The following is a 17560-nucleotide window of genomic DNA, read 5'->3' as shown; positions in this document are numbered from 1 at the left end:
TTGTTGTTTCTGAGACAGGGCCTCACTACGCAGACTAGACTAGCATTGAACTGAGAGAGCCTCCTGCCTCTGCCTGTCCCAGGTGCTAGGATTAAAGGACTGCATAACCACCACCAGTCTTAATGTAATCTTGCCTCCTATTTTCTTGCCATAATCGATAAGACACCTATAAAGACACAGAATTAGACAAAGAATAAGCAACAAAAAACTGGCTTAAAATATCACTCCACTTTTGGTAAAATGAAGAGTGGTGACTATTAAAAAATAATACTATACAATGGAAAATGACGATATACCGAAAATTGAAGAAAAACTTTCAAAATTATTCTCCAAAACTGACCTTGCCTGTATAAACGCATATATACAAATATGAACCTATACATCAATACAGATGTAAAAATGTTAATGTCTGAGAAGACAGAGGATTATACAGCTTACTATGCACACACTACTATGATATATGATACAGACTTCAACTTTACATCTTTGTATTCATTTATTATCACATGTGGGCAATACGCATGGCATGGTGTGTGTGTGAGGACAGAGTCTGTAAGAGTCTCTCCTTCCACCAAGTGGGTTCCACCGACCAAATGACAGCAAGCACCTCTCTTTACCTGCTGTATCATCTTGCCAGCCCCAATTTTACCATTTATATAATTAAAAGAATTCTTTCAGGCCAGTGAGAAGATGGCTGAGTGTGTAAAGTGTGAGAACCTGAGTTTGACTCTCAAAAACCACTTGGTAGAATGAGCGAATCAACTCTGGCAAATTATCCTTTGTTCTTCATGCACGTACCATGCTTGAGACTGAATGTGAGAACACAGAAACTGTATTTGGTTAATTGTCCAACATACTTTTTTGGTTTGTTTGTTTTTTAAGACAAGGTTACTCTGCGCAGCCCTGGCTGTCCTGAAATTTGCTCTGTAGACCAGAATGGCCTTGAACTCACAGCAATTCACCTGCTTCTGCTTCCCCGAGTGCTGGGATTAAAGGTATGTGTTTTGAGACAGGGTCTCTTTATGTAGTCTCAGCTATACTGGACTTCTCTAGACCAGGTTTGATTTGAACCTGGACTAGATTTCAAAGGGGATCACCTTCCTCTGCCTCCCAAGCGCTAGGACTAAAGGTGTGAGCCATTGTACCTGGCTGCCTGACATTTTAATTTGAAAATATTTCTATCTAGAGATGAGACCAAACTGGCAGCTATATCAACAGCATATAATTTACAAAAAACAAACAAACAAACAAACAAATAAAAATTAATGACATTACCGGTTTTCCAGCTAACAGGGCAAATATGCGCAATCTCTCATCCTGGATGAAGCAGTCAGCCTGGAGTTGATGCCAGTCGGCTAACTGCATGGTGAGCAACTCTCGGACTGACTGGCTACCCACCAACTGAGACAAAAGAAGAGCAAGGCGATGATCACCTGTAACAGAAACACAAGTTTCCTGGTGAGGGCAAGGGCTAAACTACCTGACGACACATGTAGGCTATCACCATCGCACCTCATCAGCGCTAAAGTACAGACACTTTCCGCCTGAGTACACTATCTTAAAGTACTTTAAAGAGGTATACAAATATGTAGTTATAATAAATTTTCTACTCCTTCTGTGACCCCTTTGAGTTCAAGGTCAGCCTGGTCTACAAGTTGAATTTCAGGACAGCCAGGGCAGTCTATAGAGAAACTCTGTCTTGAAAAGCAAAGAACAGCTGGGCAGAGATGGCACACGCCATCAATCCCAGGACTCAGGAGGCAGAGAGAGGCGGATCTCTTTGAGTTTGAGGCCAGCCTGGTCTACAGAGCAAGTTCCACAACAGGTTCCAAAGTTACAGAGAACCCATCTTGAAAAATTAAAATCAAACAAAACAAACGGGGGGTTGCTGTGCAATCATTTGGCTTCTAGCACCTATGAAACAAGCGGGGTGTCCCATGCACACTTGTAAGCCCAAGTCCAAGTGGGGTTGGAGACAAGATTGCTGAGGTTTGCAGGATTCCAGCCTAATGAGAAAACACTAGACTCTGTTGGGGAGTACTATTTTAAGAAGTGCTGCTTTTGTTCATGATGCCTTTGTTTAACTCTGTGAAGTTCTAATTCTTTGCCTGTCTAAAACACCTGATGGTCTAATAAAGAGCTGAACCAACAATAGTGAGGCAGGAGAAAGGAGAAGCGAAACTGGCAAGCAGAGTATAAACAGAAGAAATGAGGAAGCAGAGAACAACAGGGGTCAGTCACACAGTCACACAGCCAGCCATGGGATTAAGAGTGAAAAGGAAAGCCAGGCGGTGCTGGAGCACACCTTTAATCCCAGCACTCGGGAGGCAGAGGCAGGGATCTTTGTGAGTTCAAGGCCAGTCTGGTCTATAAGAGCTAGTTCCAGGACAGGCTCCAAAGCAACAGAGAAACCCTGTCTTGAAACACACCCCCCCCCAAAAAAAAAGAAAGAAAAAGAAAACAAAACAAAACCAAAACAAAAAAAGATATACAGAAGCAAGAAAAGGAAAAAGTCCAGAGGCAAAAGTCTGAAAAATTTTAAGAAAAGCTGGCTAGCAACAAACCAAGATAAAGCAGGGCATTTATAACTAAGAATAAACATCTGTGTGTGATTTACTTGAGAGCTAGGTGGTGAGCCCCTCAAAAACCCAAAGACCCTGCTCAAAGGAGTAGAAGACACCCATCAGCCTCTTCTGACCTCCATGTGTGCATAGGTGTTCATTTGTACACTTATACACATAAACAAATACATGTCAAGCCAGGTGGTGGTAGCGCACGCCTTTAATCCCAGCACTCGGGAGGCAGAGTCATGTGGATCTCTGAATTTGAGGCCAGCCTGGTCAATAGAGAGAGTTCCAGGACAGGCTCCAAAGCAACAGTGATATCCTGTCTTGAAAGACCAGGGGAAAACCAAACCAAACCAAACCAAACCAAAACAAAAACAAACAAACAAACAAACAAAAAAAAAAGGAATATGCCAATGCTATATTAAAAGATTGCTAAGAAGCACTTGACTATTGCTATCTATAATATTTTATATGAAAAGAACAGAATATACATCAGGAAATTATCTTTGACAGGCAAGGACACTCACCACTATATTAATGAGGACAACTAGGACACCAAGTGCGAACCGTTTACATGTACATGTTGTTCTGTGGGCATGCATTTATGTATGCTTTATGATTCTAAGAATAACCATCTAAGTAAAGCTCACACTAAAAATGTGTCTTAGAATTTGGGTGATTTTGCTTATTGTTTTCTACTTATCTACAGTTTCTGATTTTACTACAAATGCATATAACAAAATCAACAAAATTTTAATAAACAATATTTAAGTTGAGAAGAACAAGACATGGTCTCTAGAGGAAGCAACCATCTTCCTGGAATACAGATAAAAGGCAAATTACAATTAAGGGGCAGGGACAGTATACAAGAAGGTAGTGATGCAGAGGATCTCATTCCTACCTGACTGCTGTGCCAGAGAACAGGCCTCACTAATCCTACTGCCTGTGAGGTAGCTGAAGACAGCTTCTATGGGACTGTCTCTTCGGGTTAAGGAAACTTCCTCTTCAATAACGGGTGCAGCAGTACGCGACAGCCAGCGGGAAAAAGCTCTTCTTCGCTCCAGAACCTGAATGTATTCAGTGGGTTCGTCCAGCTGGCTGTCAAGCTCCTTTAGGTGGCCCCATAGGGCTTCACATAATGTCCACGTCAGGCTCCAGTGCTTCAGAGCTAAGGAAGCACAAAAAGTAATGCTATGAAAGTTTGTTGATTACTGCTGAAAACCTGTCACTAACTGTGGTCAAAACACATCAAGTACCACCACAAACACTCAACTCCCAACCCATTCACCTCAACTTATAAGTTGCATAGGTTGAGGGTATACTCTATGGACCTGTGATACTCACCTAACGACATAATTTGATGACCCTTAAATTCCTCTAGCCTAGTTATGGTTATTAACTGTGACAGACAGGCCGGGCGGTGGTGGCGCACGCCTTTAATCCCAGCACTTGGGAGGCAGAGGCAAGTGGATCTCTGTGAGTGTGAGTTCGAGACCAGCCTGGTCTACAAGAGCTAGTTCCAGGACAGGCTCCAAAACCACAGAGAAACCCTGTCTTGAAAAAGCAAAAAAGAAAAAAAAAGAAAAAAGAAGTAACTGTGACAGGCAAGAAATCATTCTCCAAATGAAATTCTACTACAAAATGCTTTAAAAAATTTTTGTGTATGAATGTTTTGTATGTATGTGTGTCTGTGCCCCATGTGCGTCTGGTGGCCACAGAAGGCAAAGAGGGCATCAGTACCCTTGGAACTGGAGATAAAGATGGTCGTGAGACTCCATGTAGGTGCGGGGATCATTGACCATCTGCACCTCACTTCCCCACAACAGCAGCAGCAGACTGTTTGAGCTAGTTTTCTTTCTGCATTCTAAGACCCAGAGACTTTTGGTGGAAACAGAACCACTGATAGGGCTACTGTCCTGCAAGCTGACCCCCACACATTTGAGTAGTACACATATATACAAGCACACACACTCTCTCTCTTTGTAATGTTGAGCCTGCCACGAGTCTTAATAAAGGTGCCAAATACCTTTATTTGAGAGAGAAGACAGTTGCTTAATAAGAGGTATTAATAAAACTGAACATTCAAGTGCAGGAGACCCAGGATAGATTCCTACTCCCCACTTTGATCTAAGACTTGAGACATTTATACTGTACACGACTATGCAGTGACTTCCTGAAGACGTAATAAGCAACCAGTGCTGACAAAATGTACGCAGCAAAGAGCTTCCGCATGGCGTAAGAGTCAGCCGTCAAAAGACAAGTTATGAAATGGGAGAAGGTATTTTCCAGTTGTTTGTCTAACGGGATTCGTACGGAATAAAGATACTAAAAAACGTTTTAGCCGGGCGGTGGTGGCGCACGCCTTTAATCCCAGCACTTGGGAGGCAGAGGCAGGCGGATCTCTGTGAGTTCGAGACCAGCCTGGTCTACAAGAGCTAGTTCCAGGACAGGCTCCAAAACCACAGAGAAACCCTGTTTCGAAAAACTTAAAAAAAAAAAAAAAAAAAAAAAGTTTTAAAAAGAAATGCAGAACAATCAATAAATGGTTAAACAAATGAGCCAACACTTTTCTAATGAAGTACAAACCTTTAGCCACCAGGGAAATGCAAATCCAAACTCCCTTGAGATTCCACTTCACCCAGTTGGAATGATTAAAATTAACATCAAAGAAAAATGAAAACCAAATCATTAAAATATACAAATACTGATTGATACAGCATGTAGAGAAAAGGAACTTTTATATATTGTTAGAAATGTAAATTAGCCTAGTTACTATGACAGCCAGTATGAAGACTGAAAAAACTAAAATGTAATTACAGGGTGATTTAGCCATATGATTTAGCCAAAAAACAAAAGCCAACTCCTAAGAGATACCTGAATACACACTGTGACTGCACCATGATTTCCAACAGCCAAGTTAGGGAATCAGTCTTGATGTCTACCAACTGAGGTAATGGACAGAGAAAGTGCGGTCTAAATACATGGTGGAGGTTTACTGAGCAATAAAAAAAGTACTAGGGCATCTGCAGGTAAATGGATGCTAAGCAAAATAAGTTAGATTCCAAACAAAACAAAACAAAATTGGTATCCCATGTTCTCTTCTGTAAGTGGAATTTAAGAAAAAGAAGTTAAAAAGAGAAAGAAAAGCGATGCTTAGTGGTATATGCCTTTAACACTTAGCACTTGGGAGGCAGGGGCAGGAGGAGGAGATCTCTGCGTTAGAGGATAGCCTGGTCTATCCTCTATCTGCATTAGAGGATAGCCTGGTCAGGATAGACAGGGCCACACAGAGCGACCTTGCACTGAAAAACAGACAGACATGATAATAAAAGGCTAGGAGGGATACAGAAGGGATAAAGTTAAGTAACAGGGATATGAGAGCGCAAATACAATCAAAGAATGTTCGGACACACACATACACACAGCTAGCACATGCCAATAATAACAATAAAGGGCAAATAACTGCACATCTCCTGACACAATGGTAATTGTAAATCTGAACTTCCTACATAAACTTCAAGCACTGTTACTAAATGTCTCTGTCATTTGTCAGTTAAAGGGCTTCCTTTCACTTTCACGCCACTACCACTACTATTATTTTTTAAATTTTAAGTCAATAAAACTTGAGAGGAAACTGTCCCCATAAAGATGATTTGCAAGACACACAGTTAAATATCTTGGCTTGAAATAGAAGGAATATAATCACAGAAATCCAAGAGATTGACTTTTCAAAGGAAGTATTTATATATAAAAGGACGTAAGAGTGCCTGTAACTCATTTCTTTCTTCTTGTCCTTGGCGAGCTGCAGGAATACGTAAGCACAGGAAGTCACCTTATACCTGTGAAGAAATACATCCTCCTAGAATACACACTACTGTTAACCTGGCTCCTGGGACAAAGGCCAGGAGCATAATATGTACTCACTTTGTACTTCTGGTAAATCTCTGGGTGCCTCTTTAACCCAATCTGCATAATCACGAATGACTGAAACCCCAGGGTTGGTGACAACGAGGGGGCACAGCTCATCTACATGGACAGTGCTATGCTTTAACTTGAGCTCCAGAGGCGTCCGGTATAACTGCAGATCTTCATCCAGCTTCCTTTTTCTCAAACTGAGTTTTTCCAAATGAACTTTGAATGGGGATTCAGACAGACTAGAAGAAACAACAGGTGAGTCAGAAAATAAACAGCTGAAATTTCCCTACGACCAACCTTTGTTTCTTTGCTGATTTCCAACAGAGTAAAAAGCATTTCACTGTAATGTTTGTTTTTTAAGAGAGGGTTTCAAGTAGGTCAGGCTGGTCTTGGAGCATGTAAGCAAGGATCACACTGAATTTCCCCAAGTGACAGGATTACAGGCACGCAGACACTGTCCACTACAGTGGATTTATGCTGTGCATTCTGTACAAACACTCTACCAACGGAGCTACATTCACAGCCCTCAGAGCTTAGTTCTATTTTTAGAAATGATTTTTCAAGATTGATTAGTATGTAAGTATGTGTGTATGCTGAGGTCTGAGGGTACCAAGAACCAAACTTGGGTCCTCTGAAGAGTAGAAAATACTCCTGGCCAGTTAAGTCATCTTTCCAGCCTCAGCTTCTTAAATACTGAAAAGACTAATGAGATGGACTGAAATATTAAAAATGGTTTATATTGTATATACACAAATATTTACACATATAAATATGTATAAACTCAGTGACCAATAATTTCTAATGACCAATACTAATGTTTATAAAATCATGCATAAATGATACAATGTAGGATAAACCAATGATTGTAATGCAACAGAGCACATCTCAGGGCCCACGTGTGGATGGGAATCAGTAGTTACTGGCTTCACTCATTCATGATGACCTACAAATCTCAAAGCCAAAAGCTATATGTACAATACCTAGTTTGCAAATACTTGGATTCCAAAGTTATGAGACACATCTCATGTAGCTCTTGAACTTGTTAAATAGTCAAGAAAGACTATGAATTTCTAACTCTGCAGGCTTCATAAACCAAATGACTAGATATGGGTGTATACCACACCACACATGGCCAGAGTCTGTTTTAAACTGAAGTCGTAGAGATTGAATAAAGCCAGGGCATGCTATGGAAGTGCTGTTCCACTGGGCTATCTCTTAGCACTTGAGTTTCTAAAACAGATTCTTAGACTCTTGCTATATAGCTCAGAATAGCCTTCAACTTGTGATCTTTTCTGCCCATCTTTGAGTGCTGGGATTACAGGTATGTGCCTCTACGCCTGGAAACACTCTAAATTCAGATGAGCATGAAGTCAGTCTGACCTTGATAAGTTTTAAGATATTAATAATCTCTGAAATAGTATAATACTATAATCTAGAAGCAATTAAATTTAGAATTCATTTTTCTGTGAAGTTAAGGACTGATGATTTTTATTTTTCCAAAAATCAACTTCAAAAATAAGTCTCGGGGCTGGAGAGATGGCTCAGAGGTTAAGAGCACTGACTGCTCTTCCAAAGGTCCTGAGTTCAATTCCCAGTAACCACATGGTGGCTCACAACCATCTATAAGGAGGTCTGGTGCCCTCTTCTGGCCTGCAGGCATACACACAGAATATTGTATACATAATAAATAAATATTAAAAAAAAAAATAAGTCTCATATTCATTTAATCCACAGTAAATGTATAAATTTAAGTATTATAAAAATAGGAAAATTGTACATATTTTGTATAAACTTAATACACTCTGTATGATAAATATCAGAGACTTAATTTTAGGAACTACATAGGAACATATATGATACTGAGCATATAGAATACATGGGTTAAGAAATCTATATAGAAAGATAAAAAAGCAGGGTGCTGACAACCCCCAATTACAATGCTGTCACTCCCAAAAAGCATCAAGAAACATAACTCACGATTTAACAGCTACTGGATTGGGCAGGAATCCATAATCCATAGAATCGGCAACCTGATGATTTTCCAGTTCATGAGAGCCATGTAGTTGTTCTCCACTGTTAGCAAGAATCCAGTTGGGGCCCCAACCAACCCGAAACGAACGTCCCATGAATAGGGCCATGTCCATCAAGAGTTTCCCCTTGCCATATGTAACAGATTTTTCAAGAGGGACTAGGCCTGGTTGCCTGCGTATCCCCACTGTTTTCAGCTGAACCTCAGGAGCTGGGCTGGGCACTGTAAACACAGTGGCCAGCGGCAGAGGGACAGACCAGGGGGATGTGGATGGGACATTCATTAGAGATGAAGTTCTGGGAGTGCGACATTCTTGGACGGAGGCACTTGGTGAAAGAAAAGCTCCACTTGCAAATTTTGATTGCAGCAACCCACCAACTGAAACAAGGAGGAAAAGACTCTAAACCCCAGTAACAATTAAGGACACTAAACTAAACGTGGAGATACTCAGATTTTACAATAATTACTTTTGCTGTTTTTGTTTTCTTGATACATAGTCACTATGTAGCTTATGCTCTAGAACTCCCTAAGTAGTGGAGCCTGCTTCACCACACTTGGCTACAATGTATCCCTGGCTGTCTTAGAACTCACTATGTAGGCCAATTTATCCTTGATCCACCTGTCACCTGTTAAGAGTAGTGTGCCACCACTGTGTGGCTCATAATAATTACTTTTAAGAAAAGGTTTTATTTTTTATTATGTGTATGTGTGTAGGTATGTCAATATACTGTAGCTACCTGTGGATGCCATGTGTCCAATCCCTCTGGAGCCAGTTACAGGTGGCTGTGAACTGCCTAATGTGGGTGCTGGGGATCAAGGGTCTTCTGTAAGCACAGTACAAGTTCTCTTAACATTGAGCCACTACTCCAGTTCACAATAATTATCTTTTTAGCCATGAAATTATAGCAAGAAATATAACGACTTTATAAAGAAAAAACTGCAAGGTGTAGTGGTATATGCCTTTAATCCTTGCATTTGAGTCCAATGCCAGTCTGGTCCACAAAGTTAGTTCCAGGACAGCTAGAGCTGTTAAATAGAGAAACCCTGTCTTGAAAATACCAAAAAAAAAAAAAAAAAAAAAAAAAGAGAGAGAGAGAGAGAAAAAGTGAGGAAGCTGGACTCAGAAAAGTAACTCCACCCCCCCACCCAGAGCTGTTAAATAGAGAAAAACTGTCTTGAAAATACAAAAAAAGAAAGAAAAGAGAGAGAGAGAGAGAGAGAGAGAGAGAGAGAGAGAGAGAGAGAGAGAGAGAGAGAGGGAAAAAAAAGCGAGGAAGCTGGACTCAGAAAAGTACACCCCCCCCCTTTACTCTCTAGCTTTGGAGCCTGAGCTGAAACTAGCTCTTGTAGATCAGGCTGGCCTTCAACTCACAGAGATCTGTCTTCCTCTGTCACCCAAGTGTTAGGCATGTGCCACCACCGCTGGGCTCGAAAAGTAACTTTCTAAATCCAAAGTTATCAAGTAGCAAGACTGAGTGATAAGCCTGGGTAAAACTCAATGGTCATGTAACTGAAAATCCCACATGCAATAATATTATTTAAAAAATGACGGATGCAACTGAAATGTTGCATGTTTTCTCTTATTTAGGGTCTTAGATGCTATAGATATTTAATACTATTTATGTACTGATGACATGAAAGAAAAAAATGTCTGGAGATCAAAGCTGACTAGCGAAAGCAGGGGACAAAGAAAGGGGAAAAGGCAAGTTACTAGCTATGAGGAAATGGAGACTATATATACTACAGGACACTATAGGGACTTGAGAGAGGGAGGCTCAGTTAAAAGCATTCCTTGCTTTTGGCAGATGACCTGAGTTTGGTACCCAGCACCAACATGGTTGCTCACAACCATCCCTAACTTCAGTTCTGACACTTTGTTCTTACCTCTGTAAGCACTGCACACACATGTAACATTGCATATATATAGACAGAACACTTAATACACATAAAATAGACATTTTTCAAGATGGGGTTGGAACTTCCTCTGCAAACCTGGCCTGGCTGGCCTTGAACTCAGATCTGCCTGCCTGTGCCTCCTGAGTGCTGAAATTAAAGGTATCCACCACCATTGCCTGCACAGAAAATATTGGTGTAAGGTCCTCAATCATTTAATTCTAGTTTTTAAGTTTTGTGCATGCACATGTGAGTGTGTGTGCACCATGGCACACACTTTTAGGTGTTGGTTTGCTCCGTCTACCATCTGGGTCCTAGGGATCAAATTTAGGTTGAGCCTTTTTTTCCCCCCAAGATAGGGTTTCTCTGAGTAACAGCTCTGGCTGTCCTCAACCTCACAGAGGCCTCTGTCTCAAGTGCTGGAATTAAAGGTATGTGCCTGCTGCACCACTTGGCCCCTGTTTAGCTTTTAAGGAAACATCAACAAAATTTCTACTGGTAGTTCTTTACCTTTCAAAGTATTTTGAAATTACAACTGCTTAAAGTCTTACTGATATTAATACTCCATAACCTTTTTTTAAAGGAGATAAAAATTTAACAAGTTCGTGTTTTTGCTTGCATGAGTGTATGCCATATACTTCAGTATCTGAGGGGCCAAAAGAGGGCACTGTGTACCCTAAAGTGGAATTACAGATGGTGCTGAGCTACCATGAGGAGACTGAAAATTGAAGCCAGGTCCTCTGGGAAAGCAGTCAATGCTTGTAACTGCTGAACCATTCCTCCAGCCCAGTACTCCATAAACTATAACCTAGTAGTAATCCTACTAGGAAAAGTTTAAACTCTACTATGTGATTTACCCCACAGGACTATTCAAAGGTTTAGGGAAAAGGAGTAACTTGAAATTTACTATCAGTGAAATTTTTCTAGGGAAAAGATCCTAGAAAGCAGCAAGAGAATGAAAGGACTTACAACACAAAAAGAACATGGCAACTTGTGAAATCTTCTTAGCACTGTGTTAGAATTTAGGACATTAGTCCTCAATCCGTAATTCACATTCACAAGTGATTAAAACACGCTCCTCAAAAAACACAAATGTTTTCATTATACAGAACTATTTATGATGCTTAAAAACTTGTCACTGTCATACCTGACCTTTTTTTTTTTAATTATTTACTATTATTTATACAATATTCTGTCTGTATGTCTGCAGGCCAGAAGAGGGCACCAGACCTCATTACAGATGGTTGTGAGCCACCATGTGGTTGCTGGGAATTTAACTCAGGACCTTTGGAAGGGCAGGCAATGCTCTTAACCACTGAGCCATCTCTCCAGCCCCCCTGACCTTTTTGTTTTAAAATATTATTCATTTGTGTGTGCATGCAGGTTGTATACATGTGCCGTGGTGTATCATGAATCTAATTGGTCTTAATAATAAAACCCTCAGACTGAATTCCCGAGTTCCTATTTCCTCCTGCTGCATATTCCTTTCTCTGCCCAGCCATGTCACTTTCTGTCTCTACTTCCCTAGTACTGGGATTAAAGGTGTGAGACGCCACTGCTTGGCTGTTTCTTTTAAACTGACTCAATTTGTGTAGTCCAGGAGGGCCTTGAACTTAGAGTCTGTCTGCCTTTGTCTCACAAACAGGATTAAAGGTGTAAGCCACCACTGCCTGGCCTCTGTGGCTAACTAGTGTGGCTAGCACCATACTCTGATCTTCAGGCAAGCTGTGTTTGTTACAGCACAAACAAAACATCACCACACCACGGTATACATATGGAGGTCAGAGGACAATGTCAGGGAGTCATTTCTTTCCTTCCACCATATAGATTCTAGAGACCAACCTCAGGTATCAGACAAGTACTTTTGTATACTAAGCCACTTACTTTACTGACCCATTTACATTTTTTAAAAGAAATTATTTAATGTGTGCGAGTGCCTAAATGAATGTACACATATCATGCGTGTGCCTGGTGGCTAGGGAGGCCAGAAGAGGGTGTCAGATCCTTTGGAATCGGACAACAGAGGGTTATAAGCCACTATGTGGGTTCTGAGAACTCACTCATTTGGGATCCTCTCCAAGAACAAGTGCTCTAACTGTTAAGCCATCTCTCCAGCTCCCTTGGTCTGGCTGTGTCACTCTGGTAAACCTCAAACTTATAGCAATCTCCCTGTCTTGGACAGTAAGATTATAATGGATATTTAAAAATGCCTATTGTTATTCATATGGCTTTTAGGGGTTCTGCTAGAGAAATCCATTCAGCTTAGAAGGATCTAACTCAACGGTCTCTTGAGAAACAGCACATTTCTTTGTTTTTGTTTTTTTTTTTTTAAATATTTATTTTTATTATGTATACAACATTCTGTCTGTGTGCGTATCTGCAGGCCAGAAGAGGGCACCAGACCTCTTTACAGATGGTTGTGAGGCACCATGTGGTTGCCAGGAATTGAACTCAGGACCTTTGGAAGAGCAGGCAATGCTCTTAACCTCTGAGCCATCTCTCCAGCCCCCGAAACAGCACATTTATACTGTACCTATTGAGCGGGATTTTGATGAGTGGGAGGCTGAAATGGGGAGTCTAGGAGAACAGATTTCTTGAACAGTGTCTCCTTTGGAGGGGAAGTGACTGAAGCGTTGATCCATCGCATCTACATCTTCTTCATCAACAAGCAAGGATGCCTTCATGATCTAAAAAAGGCACTATCTATAGAATGACTACTTCCCATAAATGAAAGACCATAAAAGAAAAATACAGTTTATATGAGCCAAAAAATAGCCCAGAACAAGTGTAACAGTTTTGCGACCAACACAGTACTTCACTGCATGTGCCTGAAAAACTGAACTCATGCAATTCTCGTCTTGATTTACTGTGTCCACCAGTCCCGACACACAGTGATTACTATCATTTGCTGAATAAATAATTTTAAAGTCAAACATAAGCCAAAGGCTAAAGTCACACAAAAAGGCTGCAGCTATAAAGAGAGAGAAATTCAACCCGTATTTACCATGTTTCTAAGATTTCTAAGTTTGAAACCCCAAGACTACTCTGTAAAGCAGACAGTGATATATATTTAGTAGAACTTAGTGCTGGCAGTTGTTAACAGATCTTCTGATTTTAAGCAGGAAAAACAGAAACCACCTGTGACACTGGCCTATTTCCTTCCATTATACTGAACTCTCAATAGTCTAAAATGTATAATCAAAGAAGAGGTATGATGTCACACAGATATTAAATATTAGTTTGGCTTTCTGCCGTAGTAAGGAGGGCCAGAACGTCACCTGTAAGACATGTGGATTAATTCCCAGTGAAGATGCAATGTGTGTTGAAGCAGAAACAGGCTCCTGATCCTCAGGCATGCTCTCTTCTAACACAGAATCCAAAACTGGCTCCTGGGTGATATCTACCATGTCACTGTCCAGTTCCACAACCCTCCCTAACTGTTCGACTTCTGGGCTCTGGCTCTGCAGACAGCAAAAACAGAGAAGCAAACAGATTAGTAGTACATCAGATAAACTTTACTCAGAATATGATCTAGAAATATTCTGCATATTCTAAGAGATGAGATATTTGCTAAAAGGCTTTAATATTAATTGCCTCTCTAAGAATCTGGGACACAAATGGTTCACGGACCATCCTTCTGGAATTAGCATGAAGCAGGATCTAGGAGCTAAGCCAACAACCATACAGTGGTCTTTAGAGACAAAGGTTATACCGTATCTCCCTTTGTTAGTAACTATAATTCCTGATCTACATAGGGTTACCCTGTCCTCCCAATGACTCGGAAGTAATTGAAAAAAGAGAAATAATTATTAAGCATAGGCACTCTCTCAAATTACATTTAGTGTGCAAATAATTGCATTTTTCCCTGGTATTTAATGTGTTTGTTTGTATGTATGTGTATTTTGTTTGTATGTATGTGTATTCAATGTGTTTTGTTTTGTTTGTATGTATGTGTGCCTGGTGGCAGAAAAGGCTAGAGGACAGCCTTAAAAAACCTGGGACTGGGGCTGGAGAGATGGCTCAGTGGTTAAGAGCATTGCCTGCTCTTCCAAAGGTCCTGAGTTCAATTCCCAGCAACCACATGGTGGCTCACAACCATCTGTAAAGAGGTCTGGCGCCCTCTTCTGGCCTTCAGGCATACACACAGAATATTGTATACATAATAAATAAATATTTAAAAAAAAAAAAAAACCTGGGACTGGAGTTACAGATGGCTATAAGCCACCATGTGGGTGCTGGGATATGAATCTGGGTCTCTCAAGCCCCAATCTTTGCATTTTTTGTTCTGTTGGTTTTTCGAGATAGGGTTTCTCTATACCATGGCTGCCTTGGAATTTGCTTTGTAGACCAGGCTGGCCTGGAACTAAGACCTGCCTGCCTGCCTTCCAAATGCTGGTATTAAAGGCGTGCGCCACTACCGCTCAGGTATAATCTTGTAGTTAATAATTTTGGTTCTGGAACATACTCTTCTGAGTGACTAGAGTAACAAGTGCAGTGTGTGTGCAATCTGATGTGGAGTATGAGAAAGGTCCACACTTACTTTCCCTAAAAAAATAAACAAGCAACAGTATTACAGACAACCCCAATTCTTTTTGTTTTAAAGAATCAAAAGTTACATTTACAGGGGCTGGAGAGATGGCTCAGCAATTAAGAACATTGGTTGTTCTTTCAGAGGATCTGGGTTTAATTCCCAGCAAATACATGACAGCTCATAACTGTCTATAACTCCAATTTCAGAGGATCTGACACCCTTACAGAGACAGACATATATACAGGCAAAAAAAAAAAAAAAAAAAAAAAAAAAACCAAACAATCAATGCTCATAAAATACACTATTTTCAAAAAGTTACATTTACATTATAAAGCAATTTTAAAGACATAATAATGACAAAATAATTTGGTCCAGTCAGTACCGTTCGAGGTCCTAAGTTTAGATTCCCCAGCATCAATGCAAGAAGTCAATCACTGTAGGGCACAAGCAGGAGGCTCTCTGGACCTTGCTAGCCAGCTAGCTAGTCTAGCTAAACAGTAAGTGCCAGGTTCAGTTAGAAACCTTGCCTCGTGCTCGCTTCGGCAGCACATACACTAACATGGGAACGATACAGAAGATTAGCATGGCCCTGCGCAAGGGTGACACGCAAACTCGTGACGCGTTCTGAATGAAGAGCCTCAAAGATGTAACATGGACAGTGAGAGAGGAAGACACCTATTACTATGGTCTCTATACATACCTGTAACACGTGTACCACACACAAACCACATACAAGATAGTTTATGGTAAAAGGTTAAGGCTTATAAAATGGCAGTGGACTATAAATTAACTAATCCAATACATGATTGTTTCATAAATTTAAACATATAGAATTTAGTACAGTGTGCTAACAAATGACTACAATATATAAACATTTTCAATACAAAAGGTACTATAAATTATTTTTCTTATCAAGCTATAACTTACATATATGATCCCTGCACAATGTTTGGATTTTTCAGGAGTGCCTATTTTATGCTATTTTCCTTCTCTCTCTCTCTCTTATTTATTTAGAGACAGGGTTTCTCTGTAGCTTTGGAGCCTGTCCTGGAACTAGCTCTTGAGTGCTGGGATTAAAGGAGATGTGTGTCGCCACCACCACCCGGCTTATGTTACATTTTAAATGAATGCTATGATATGGCAAGTTTTCCTTTTTTTGAAGACAAGGTTTCAATGTCACTTAAAAAATGTACAAGGTATATAAGCACTTAAAATGTAGACACTACCCAAAGACTGCTTTACTAAAGCTAGATAATGTTCCCACTGGACTAAGGTCCCAAGCCGAGGAGCACAGCATATTCCTGACTTGTTCAAGGACACAGATGGCTTTGACAATAAGCACTGCCAAACGAAACGATGACTGCAGGTGAATCTACTAGCACTTCACATCACTCTTATGCTGTAAAACCGTAGGGATGGAGCTCAGTGCTAAAGTAGGTATCTAGTAAGAATAATCCTGGAATCCCATACATTCCCAAATATATTTTTGTTTTGTTTTTCAAGACAGGGTTTCACTGTAGCTTTGTAGCCTGTCCTGGAACTAGCTCTTGCAGATCAGGCTGGCTTCGAACTCACAGAGATCTGCCTGTCTCTGCCTCCCAAGTGTTAGGATTAAAGGCGTGCGCCACCAACGCCTGGCTCCTAATATGTTCTTTAGACAGGGTCTCTCTGTGTAGCCCTGACTGCCCTGAAACTCACTATGTAGAACAAACTGACCTTAAACTCAAGATATTCACTCTCCTGTGTCCCAAGTGATAGGATTAAAGGTTTGACACATTACACCTGGCCTAACAACTAATTTTGGGAGTGACGGTACTGGGAATGGAACCAAGGGCCATGTACGTGCTTGTGAGCACATGCTAAGCTGAGCTACACTCTCAACCAGAGTTCCCTTTCAACAAACACAATGATATTCCCCATCAGATCAGCAGGACACATACTGGTTTTGGCTTCCACATTACCTGGTTCTTCCTATTTAACATCTCGCATCAAAATTTCTTTTATGTGTGTGTGTGTGTGTGTGTGTGTGACAGGTAGTGAAGCTATGAAAACAGGAATTATGGTTGACGATATTCTGTATTTAGTAACAAGCACATCAATTACTTAAGTTCCACATTCAACGAACACATGCTTTGTGCTTTCCACCTAATAAAGCATCTGTCACACAACAAAAAAACAAAAACAAAACAACTGACCAAAAAAGGGTAAAGACTGAGGACTGTGGGTAGAGATGGAAGGAGGCATGGTATCAACTTCCTGTACTACTTAACACAGGGAAAACAATCCCCCAGGAAATCCTTATCCACAGCACTTGTAGGCAAAGTGGGAGGGTTCCATAAAATTACTAGATTATAGACAAAAGGGACACAGGATATACCCCGATGAAGAGTGCTGAAGATCAATGTTTTCTATGTTTATGTTCATACACAGCTGTTAAAAGTAGATGACATCACCTAGTATATGGACAAGCAGGAAAGGAAATACCATAAACCTGAGGAACTGGCAAAGGTCTGGGAATCCCTGCACATGGACTTAGTAGAGTGCGCCTAAGAAATTTCAATAAATACCCTAAAATCTTTTAAGAAATCTTGGCCCAGGCCATGGTGCACACCTTTAGTTCCAACA

General features: G+C 40.6%; 1 protein-coding gene and 1 non-coding gene across 7 annotated transcripts in view; one reads left to right on the top strand and one right to left on the bottom strand.

Annotated features, from left to right (window-relative positions):
* Positions 1–17560, bottom strand: part of Nup98 (nucleoporin 98 and 96 precursor) — a 99347-nt gene that overhangs the window by 12017 nt on the left and 69770 nt on the right. For 5 of the 6 annotated variants that reach the window (XM_057777392.1, XM_057777395.1, XM_057777394.1 and 2 more), the window contains 6 exons: positions 13683–13865; positions 12938–13091; positions 8460–8889; positions 6492–6721; positions 3469–3735; positions 1276–1433 (listed from right to left, as the gene is read on the bottom strand). In XM_057777392.1, coding sequence (XP_057633375.1) covers positions 1276–1433; positions 3469–3735; positions 6492–6721; positions 8460–8889; positions 12938–13091; positions 13683–13865 — 1422 coding nt within the window. Of the gene's footprint in view, positions 1–1275; positions 1434–3468; positions 3736–6491; positions 6722–8455; positions 8890–12937; positions 13092–13682; positions 13866–17560 lie in introns of those variants that run through there. The other variant, XM_057777398.1, reaches the window with a different exon arrangement.
* On the top strand, positions 15466–15569 carry LOC130880877 (U6 spliceosomal RNA). The gene has a single exon (XR_009057671.1). It is a non-coding gene; the product is annotated as a U6 spliceosomal RNA (small nuclear RNA).

The sequence above is a fragment of the Chionomys nivalis genome, chromosome 8 (genome assembly GCF_950005125.1).
Source record: "Chionomys nivalis chromosome 8, mChiNiv1.1, whole genome shotgun sequence".
NCBI lineage: Eukaryota > Metazoa > Chordata > Mammalia > Rodentia > Cricetidae > Chionomys > Chionomys nivalis.
This window is presented reverse-complemented; position numbering and strand designations above follow the sequence as displayed.